We start from the raw sequence: 10,720 nt of genomic DNA, 5'->3' as shown, positions 1-10,720 counted from the left end.
TTACATTTTTAACATCGTTTTTTTTTTTTCTTGGAAAAGAAAAGCTTAATTCCCGTCTGGGATAATTGCCCCTTAGTGCTTTTCCTGCTCCCTAGCACATGGTTTAACTAATCAGTTCATTAACAAGCTATTTCAGAGTTTTCCTTTCAGTTAAAGCAGGAACATTTTTGTAAATGTGCAGACAAGGGCAGCATCAGGTCCAGGATTAGGAAACACAGCTGTATATAGAGATGCCTTTAGTCTTCACAACAATCATAAAACACTTGGAACACCAAGAAAGAGGGTTCTTTAAAGTGATTTTACCAGCACATTATCACTCACTTACAACCCATATAGAATATTTTTACCATACTGTACATTATGTTAACAAGTAAAAGGAGGATGATGAAAAGCTGCTATCTTAAATAATAAGAGAAAAAGAAAAACATTTAAGATAAAAGTCCTGTAATTAACTGGAACAGCATCTTTTATGCATATAATTTTAATGTAATTGCCTGACACCCAATAAAGCTGAAACAATTATGAGTTAATTTTTAGATCAGTTCAGATTATACAGTTTCCATCAGGTTTAGAAACATCTCGAATAGTATAGAAAGTAATTTACATTTCTTGTTCTAAGATGACTTAAATTAAGAAGTGCTGACTTTAATCCAATAACTGATTACCTAAACATTAACCAGCTGTTTCTGCTTCGTGGATATTTATACTAAACATTCATCTGCTGAACATTACCTTTATAAAATTAAAATTAAACATGTAAAACAGTTAAATATTCAGATGTAAAAACAATGTTTTAATATACCAGAATACTGTAAGTTTTAGAAGCCTACCTTGTGTTCTCCTTGTTGATTATTTGGAGGCTGATGCAACAGCTGATGAGATGTGAGCTTAGATGACTGTTCTTTGAATCTGTCCATCAATATCCCAGCCTCTCAACAAACCTGAGCAATATCCTGTTTATATATACAGACCCCTAAATATTCAGGAGGGAAGAGGATGTGCTGACAAACCTTATTCAGTGTCAGACTCCTGTCCTCTGCTTGTGGGTGGAGTACTTCATTTAAAGTGGTTTTAAGTGCAGTAGCTCTATTAGATGACCTTTATTTAAAAAAGCTACTGTTTGAAACAGTGAAACAGTTAGGCTCTTCCAATAAATAACAAAATCCCTTATATCCCTTTATACGTGAAGGCACCAAAAATAAAACAACTTAGTAGTATTATGAGTAGTAGTATGTAGTAGTAGTTTTAAAAAACAATTTATATTTTTAAATTCAGTGGTATTTTTTTTTCAATAAGGGTACATTAATTAACAGTACTTACAACAGAATGTATTATCTACTTATTGACACTAGTTAAGACATTACTAATCATTACATTTTAACCAATGTCTCAGTTTATTATTATTTACAACATTCTTAAACTTTAAAACTCAGTAATGTGTAATAATGTCTTAACTAGAGTCAATTAATAATTAGTTAAAACATTTAACCTTTTAACAGTGTTTATTACTGTCGTAAGTACTTGGTGTACCCTTATTGTAAAGTATTACTAATTGACTGCCAGTCAGATTACTGCCAATGCTGTGTCATGGCATGTGACAAGTAGTGTGTATAGGAAGCAGTTTTGTCTTTGGCATTAGCACTCCATAACATTTACTATAACATTACTTGACTGTTATGAAGAAAAAAGCATGTTTTACATAAAGGATATTTAAATTGAGTAATTGTAACCGTAATGTGATTGAATTTGGAAGATACTGGACAAAAATGTCTTCCACATAGCAAGAAATGTAAAGAATATTAATGATGAAAGTTCTCTGAGAGATGCTAAAGTCCAATTATTTCTGTGATTCTTTGTTTTAAGGTAATTTAAAAACATGAATGATTATAGAGTATCAGTGCACCATTATTTGCTTATTTACATTGTATTGTGGATATAAAGACAAAGTATTTGTTAAAATATTTCATACAATTTGTATATATGAACTAACCTAAATAAGTACACACAAATAAGTACAGATGACATGGTCAGTACATACAGAAAAGGTGTAATTTTATTTGAAAATCACAGATTTAGGTCACGTGTGCTTTCAAAGTAAGGCACCTGTCTAAAATAGATGTCTAAAAATCTCAAAACACTTACTCAAGTTAATACATGTTCATCAAATCTGTTCACAGATTACTCTTCCCATAACATACAGTGCATCCCAACAATGCATAAATTCAGTTCCATTTTAAATTTTGCAAAAATTACTTGTGATTACTTGTGCGTTGTAAATGGTATAGAGTGAAATAGATGGAATTAGTTACGACATAAACTAAATCAAAAACACATTTACATCTAATTACAAAATCTCTAAGTACAATTAATATCTAATTACATCCATCATGAAGATGCATCTGGTAGGCCAGTTGCAGAAAACTAACACAAAATACAGTGACCATGCTTTTCTTTTACAAAACCACAGTTACGCCTCAATCAACTATTTAACTATTTTACATTTTTTTACTTGATCACATCTAAGAATTATATAATTCTTAAAATAGTTAAAATGTTTATTACTAAATATCTTATTCAGTTGGGTACAAAGTCATTAAAATTAATTCAGCATTCATGATTTGAAGTACATTTGATATTCATAACAGTCATGATCCTTGGCACTTTGTGGTTGGGTGTCTAAACAAGAATATACCCAAGATTAATAGTTAAAAAAATCCAATTAAACATAGTGTTCCAGAATATCTATATACACACTATGAATAAGAATATACACTCGGAAAAATAAATATGCTTCTATTAGATGGTTCTATGAGGAATGTTACAGAGCACCAGTCTCCAAACCTCAACCATCAATACAGACTTTTGACTTCGTGATTATTGGTTCCTTTAACTTTTCACTTCACTTCCAGGACATACTGAAAACTGGATTTAAGGTCCATATTTGAGAACAGTGGCTGACATAAAAATGGGTACAGACATGACGAAAGTTATACTGAATAGCATGTGCTACCTTAGGGGATGGGTTGGAAATGCCCACACCTGTATAAGTATTTAGGTGTTTTCTTGTGAATGGTTTGGAACAAACAGACAAGCAACTCAATGCAGAAGACCCCATGCAAATATCATACAGGTCAGTGCATCATTTTGTAGGGACATGGAAAATGTATAGGACACAATACACAATATTTCCTGTCCCGTGGCAAGTCATGGTATGAAGAAAAATATTAAATATTAATTTACAAACAACCTTCACATCAAGTAATGGTTCTTCAAGGATCTTAGAATGTATTCTTTTTATTCTCTCTCTCTATTTCAAGCATGTTTCTTTATGTACCCAAAGGAGTTTTTTTTCTGTAGCATCACTTAAAGAACCATTTTAAGCCCTTTTAGTATGTAGTGTAGTTTCCTTACAGGAGAAACAGATCTGACTAAAACATTTCTACATTTCAACAATTCATTTAAAGTCCTCAGTCTTAATTGCGTTGGCAATGAACAGAATACGCAATCAGAGTTCTGGCTGAAAGACTGGGTGCCTCCACTAGCCTCCCTGCAGAGAGATAGCTACAAATTATCTCTCACAGACCCAGCCAGCACGCTATCTCTGCGGCCTGTGCCTCTTCTGAAAGTGAAAGGATGCAGCTTAGCAGGCTCAGATGTGCCTCGCCTATTCATCGGTAAACAAACCACAACAACGGATGCTGCAAGATGCAAGACTCCTATTGAGGAGGGCTAATAGCCACGATAGAGTGTCGCGTCCGGGTGGCAGAGCTGGTGAACAATAGGACTGGTCAGTACATGAGATCTGCTGCACCCGTGGTGGCGTCCGACTCTTTGGCCCCCTGGAAAGGAAACTGGACCCCCGACAGGCGGATCAGGAGGATGTTAAGGCAGTGAATAAGGAAGACAAGGAATATGAACCAGAAGGAGCGGTCGAACTTCTCGCTGCTTGTCTTGTAGACAAAGTTGCCCTCTTTGTAGTTAGCGATGATCTCAGACAGACGATGCAGTTTGACCTCTGCTGCGTAGAGGATTAAGACCATACAGCTGCACAGACCTGCACAAGAGGATTAGCTTAAAACAGTATACTCAAAAACACAACTAATTTACATTAACATGCATTAAAAGTACTCTTCTACATGCTCTGTGTAATTACAGATTCTCACCAGGGAGGTATCTAATTTCCTAAATTTTACAGACTTTTGCTTTAAAAACACACATATAAGCAAGCTATTTCATATTTCTTGCCAGGACCACAGCCAAAGAAGTCTGTTTTTCTGGGTTGTCACTAAGGGGTGTGTTGTTTTGTGCCTCTAAATGTGGCACAAATAATTTCTAAGCAGCCAAAAAAAAGGCTGCAGACCTTTAATGTACTTTTGCCAATTTTTATAACACAATGATTGTTGTGATTGTAACTACTTAAGCTATTTTGCATAGTGTGAGATACGTGTGTTCATTTCACACTGTGGTTTTCACAGTGTGAACTTGTGAGACATGAAGCTCTATTCATTTAGCAAAACTAAGGAAGAAAACACAGACATTGATTGACTACTTTTTGGGGTATATATAGGGCCCAGGGAAATTGATTATTGAGCAAAATTTCCTTTTAATATGTTAGATAGTATTCACCTCAGACATTTATAGGCCAAAGAACACTTCTTGTGCACAGATTCTGAGATAAAAAATTCTGGTCTCTTGGTTTCCTGAACAGGAATTAAGGCTAGTCCTGGACTACACAGCATTTTGAATAGAACAGTTAGTTCAGGACTAGGCTTAGTGCCTGTCTAGAAAATTAACTCTAAATGTGTTACAGTAGTATATTATACAGTGCCATAACTATATTAAGCACTTCTACAATGTGTTACCTCTGTCCCTATATTTGCCACCATGACCCAAAGGCTGCACTCCAGACCTCTGTAAATAATACAGTCTTAATTCTTGCTCTGCGTCTTAATGAGAGCAATTACATTGACAGGTCAAACTGGCCATTAAAATGGTACTGTCCATCAGTATTAGGGGTGTCACGATCTCGATATTTTATCGAAATCGAATCGAAATGAGGTCACGATCTCGAGTATCGAAGTCAAAAAGAGGATCGACGATCCCTCCCGCGCGCGCTACGCAAATAGCGCAGCGCGCTACGCAAATAGCGCAGCGCGCTACGCAAATGGCGCGGCACCAACACAGCGCATCCTATTCATTTAAATAGAGAGCCACTGCATGAGCGCAGTCGGCGGGAATGTGATCACTGTTTTTATCTGTCCAACGGGGGAGGGGGGGCGGGGGTTGGGCGCGCAGGTTTTGTATCTGTATCTAACGGAGGGGTGGGTGCGCGCAGGTGAGAGCGTGTGAACTCGCTGAAATGCGTGTGTCAGTGTGACTTGAGAACACTGACTATAGATCACAGTGAGGTGGATTAAAAATCTTAAACTTATAATTGACTACACCTGTTGCTTTCCATTGAATTAAAAAAACATCTTTCTCTCAGATAAAGTAAACACAAGCGTGTTTCTGACTAAAATAAAAGCTTTTCAGGAGAGATATAAGTTATGTGTAAATATTTATAAGACAATACCTGACAAAATCTGTTTTAATGACGTTAATAAACATCACTTATCTAACCAGCCTGTACTGATTTCTGCCCCCCAATAATGCTTTCAATAACCTCTAATAGCCTTTAATAGTCTTCAGTAGCCTTTAAAAGACTTACCTGGCGGCCGTGGTGTGTCCACTAAACTCCATAGTTATAAACATCCTGAGGTTAGCAGTGCGCTAACTGACATGTTTATAATGTAATCCGAGCAGTGACTCCGTGTCGGCTGTTCTAACCTGCTGCTGTTAGCTGCTTGGGCTGAAAGATGAACTGTAGTGAGCTGTATTATCCGGTTAGTGGGGTTAAAACCTTTATTTGTTTACAGAAACAGTAAAAACGGACTGGCTGAGCTCTGTAGCCCGTGGCTGGGCTGTACTGAAGTAGTGACTGAGTGAAGAGAGCGGGGCTTGTGCTGCTGCTGCTAGTGGTTGGATGAAGAACTGCAGCTTCATGTAATGAGCAGTTTCACCAGCCATCCACACACAGCTCTGATAAACTGCTTGTTTTAATAGTGCACACTGTTGCTACCAAAAAAAGTCACTAGATGGCATTACCATATATATCTTAATAAATAATAATAATAATAATATTTATAATAATAATAATAATAATAAATATATTATTTAAATTTTATGAGGCATAAAATAATAACAAGAAAAAAAAACAAGAAAATCGAGAATCGAATCGAATCGTGACCCTCAAATCGAAAATGAAATCGAATCGAGGATTTAGAGAATCGTGACACCCCTAATCAGTATGTTAACACACAGAGAAATCCGACACTAGAGATGAGCTGACCAGTTGGCCCGAGTACATTTATTTCCATGCCTTTATTTATTTATTATGCAAGCTAATCCAAACCTTCTCCTAAGAGTTACACAAAAACAATTTTCTGTTTGTTGAACAGGCTCAAATTCACATTGCAGAGCTACAAAAGAGAACGCTCAGGGATAATGTGTTCCTGTGGGGCTAAGAGGTTGTGGTGAGGCTCAGGTGGTCTGAAAATTATTGAACAAGAGATAATAGAGAATCAACACACAGGTGTCTATTCATTTAATTGTTTATTATTATTAGTGATGCAATGAAAAAAATGTAGCCTAAATGTACTTCTTGTCTTGCTTTTCAAATATTTATTAAACTCTGAATTTTGGTCTTTCCCAGCAGACATAACAACAGTATGTACAATACAGTGCTTCAGCAGTTGAAGCTGCATATCTGTGATTGTCAACAGTCACGTTCAAATCACAATGCTAAAGGACAAAGCAGCTGTCCTTGTCTGGACTTGAGTGTTTTTACTCGTTTGTTTGTTACCCAACTGTTTTTCTGAGCTGGATTATTCACCAAGTAGACTGGAGACTTGAGTTCTTAAGTATAGTCTACACACAGCCCTGTGGCTATAGGAAGCTCTCCTGTCTTTTTTTAGAAAACTTTGATTTTTACTTTTTCCTTTTTTGAATACAGTTCAAGTGTAGCCACTGAAGAAAAAAATTCTAGAGGAAACAATGCAATATGACCTAAAATAGCTAATTGTAAGTCATTGTTCGGCCACCATTAGAGCTTTTTTGCCGTTTTTGGCTAAGTACAGTATCGGTTTTCATATATGTGTGTGTATGTGCATATGCTGACTTACAGCTGATCATGTTCCACAAGTACAGGCCAAGTGGTCCATGCAGGGTTTCATATGGATTGCCAAAGGCATTGAACATGAAGAAGGCACAGCATACAGAAGAGAAGACGATGAGCACTGCACAGAAGAATATCACGCTTACATGAAGACTAGACGGCATCACGTCCACCAGGTCAGGAAAAACTATATGCAGGAAAAAAAGGAACATAAGCATTTAAATATTACGATAAGCCACACCTATATCTATATCAATCACTGTAGGTAGGGGTGAACATTTAACCAAATTAACCCCTTCGAAAAAAATCAGGAAATTCTATCCTACATAATTTTCCCTCAATTGCCTGTTTGCCTCCGGCTCTTAGAACTGGCTCTTTGAAATGAACACTCGATAGTTCCTGTTAAAGCCACATGTGATTGGTCAGGATGTGTAGTGGTGTCTGTGAGTCATCACTGAGTGGGAGCGGAGGAGTTCCAAACACACAAAGTAGTGAGCACACAAACAGCAAAATACATTTCCAAAATTTACAAATAAAATATCCAATCAGAAATGTACCTTTAATTTAAATGAGCCTTTGATTTAATTATGTAGCATACTGTTCAATGTGGAGTATATAAATGAAGCCATTTAAATAATCAGCATTTGATATAATGTATGTTTTTTCATTAGTAATTCATTTTACACATAATTTGCTAACAAATAATTTAAGCAACAAAAACAAAAAAAAGTAAAAATGTGAATGGATGTAGCAAAAATACTGTCAGGTAAGTGTGTTTTTTAGCAAAGTGAGTGCGATGAGACAGGCCTTGGTCTTCATCATATGATAATAACTGTAGATTAATGATAAGTCTTAAACATCCTTGTCTCCAGATGTGAGTGTTTAAAAAGGAAAAAAATATCCAGTCCTTTGTTCACAGTTATAAAATGTACAAAATAGAACGGAATTCACCTGAATATAAGCATTATGGAGAAATATAACATTAGCTTATAGATGTGACTAAAATGCAGATATACATAAAACATTCTAGCCCAGGACATTAGCACATTCTCACAGGTGTTATAAGTGATAAGATTAGGTATAGTAACATCTTTGATCAATTGTATAGAACTGTGGTTTACTTAAAACTTATTTTTTTCATGAAAGCAGCTCCTCTGCATGGCCAGCTCTCTGGAGCTACAGTAGGAGCCTCAGCTTTGTGGAGCGTAAACTCCTGTTTGGGTCAAATCCAGAGCTCATTAGAGAAGAATGCTCTGTTATCACATCACACGTTCCTGTTGACACACTGGAGTGGGAGGTCTAAGAGAGGCCTACAGAGCTTTGGAGCGCATCCTGCGCATCTCATTAAAAAAAAGCAACCCATTGGGTCCCAAATTGATTCGTTTCATTGCACTTCATAAATTCTGAGCTGGAGTGTGTGTGTGTGTGTGTGTGTGTGAGTGTGAGTGTTATTCCCACAAGAGCCATCTCTCCACCACAGAGACAGAGACTGAAGTAATGTGAAGACATAAAAAAGCTATGAATGTATAATGTGAGCTGTTAGCCCCTCCCCCCTTACACGTGTCATTTTTGCGAGGGGTTTGGACTGTTGAATAAATGTAGCTAATGCAAGTGGCATCTGAGAATAAAAAATACAACAAAGATGCTTTCACTAGTGTGCCATGCACTAATAAAGCTATTGGGACACTCGCTTATTTATTTTCTCTTTTAAATCAAGGATATTAAAACAGAGTTTCTCCTGCTTTTGTAGGCGCAACTGTCTCCACTCTGAGGAACTGCTTGCATTAGCCCCACCTCATCCAGCCTCCACTCCCCGAATCAACTCCTCTGGCCTACACCTGGCACTGGGCAATGGGCATAAGGCCCATCTGTGCAACAAGCAGTGGTTGCAACTTAAAGTAGCATAGTTGCTGTTTATGAACATAATCTGAGAAGCTTGGGGGTGGTATATTTGATAAAAATATTGACAATAATAAAACACAATTCTTTCTGGGGGCTTTTAAATGTTGTAAAATCTAAACTGTGGAACACAAGATGCAGGATGACTATCGACCAATATTTTTTCCAGCTAAATAGTTTTTAAACAAATTAAAACTTTAGAGACTGAGAACTTTAAACACTCTTCAAGGATACTGACTTATGGAACATTTTTAATTTGTAAGTGTGTTTATAATTAATGTAGTTAATGTAAATGTGTGCTGTATATGTTAGACTCCGACAAATGTATGTTTGCTACTAATTAAATAAAGTTTCCTTTAAAATAAAAAGTAAAGCATGGGGGTGGTGGAGCACCATCATACAACAACACAGTTCTACTGCTCCACATCTCAATACTTGGGGAGGTTATAACCCTCCGGCCCACACCTGGCATTAGGCCTGGCATGGTGCCAATAGGTCCTATTATATTGCTAATGGTCTAATTTCACAACAGCGACTACTAGACACGCTGAAAGTAGCATTCACTGAAAGGGGGTCTACAGGGTCTACATTCGGACTTTTGGCCTTTTCTCTGCTGTACTCACATGAGAAGGAGAGTGGTCTTCCCCCCAGACCGCACTGTTTCAGCCTCTGACCGTGGAAAAGCCCGTAGCTCACCGTGCCCATGAATTTGTGCAGCTCTGAGCCCGTGGCGTTCACCAGCTGGGCGCCGGTTTGGCACAGCACGCTGGCCTGCACCCACCAGCGGGTCCCCATGGCCGCCGCCACCAGCAGCACAGCGGCGAAGCTCAGCGCTCCACCGACCGAGAACACCACCTTCTTCTGCAGGCTGGGCATGATGATCTTCACCCGGTCGGAACGAGCAGGAAACCGGCTCACACACACCGCATCCCACACACACACACACTAGCTCCTGTCTCTACAGCTACTATCTATCTGTCCATAACACACAGGCCCTCATGCCCTCAGTACACACTGCAGCAGCCTGTATAAAATAAAGCGACTATAATACACGGATCACACTGCTGGCTGTTTACCGATACGGGCCGCGGTGCATCATGTCCTCCACGGGTAAAGTTACAGCGCCCCGGCTCAGTTTCTCAATTTCCCCGCTCCCCGTCTCCAGGTTACCACCGGCTCACCGGTCTGTGTTTATTTCACACCCGTTATCAGGCACGTGCGGTGTCCTGCTCTCTGATTGGCTGAAATTAATTGGCATCTTGCGTCTAGCGCTGTGATTGGTTATTAGCCAATTATGGATATGGATTTAATAAGACACGCATTAGGTGAGGGAGTTTTTTCCCATTAGAACCTGAATCATCCTAGACTTTTAAATTTTTTCACGTACTGCTATGTTTAAGCGTTGTAGCAATAACAGAAGTGTAAGCAGTTTACAATACGAGCCGTCTGCACCAATTAATTGAATTTATGGAGCAATTTAAATAAATGTAACACATGTATTGTCCTTTTGTTACTGACACGCCCCCAATCTAAAAATCCGAGTTTCCCACTTGTAAATACGCTCATCTCATAAATACAATATTTCCAGCATGACTTGAAGGCAGCATT

At 38.0% G+C, this 10,720-nt stretch overlaps 1 protein-coding gene across 2 annotated transcripts; it reads right to left on the bottom strand.

Annotated features, from left to right (window-relative positions):
• Positions 1-2,035: 2,035 nt before the first annotated feature.
• Positions 2,036-10,272, bottom strand: clrn1 (clarin 1). Of its 2 annotated transcripts, none has more exons than XM_007236771.4 (3): positions 9,736-10,272; positions 7,221-7,400; positions 2,036-4,054 (listed from the first exon to the last, which is right to left on the bottom strand). In XM_007236771.4, exons 1-3 carry the CDS (start codon positions 9,986-9,988, stop codon positions 3,789-3,791), a joined length of 699 nt encoding a protein of 232 aa, XP_007236833.1. In that variant the 5' UTR covers positions 9,989-10,272; the 3' UTR covers positions 2,036-3,788. The 2 variants fall into 2 exon arrangements, with proteins under 2 accessions (XP_007236833.1, XP_007236834.1); XM_007236772.4 differs by having other exon boundaries at positions 7,221-7,334.
• Between the last annotated feature and the right edge of the window lie 448 nt (positions 10,273-10,720).

This window comes from Astyanax mexicanus, chromosome 18 (assembly GCF_023375975.1).
Source record: "Astyanax mexicanus isolate ESR-SI-001 chromosome 18, AstMex3_surface, whole genome shotgun sequence".
Taxonomy (NCBI): Eukaryota; Metazoa; Chordata; class Actinopteri; order Characiformes; family Acestrorhamphidae; genus Astyanax; species Astyanax mexicanus.
This window is presented reverse-complemented; position numbering and strand designations above follow the sequence as displayed.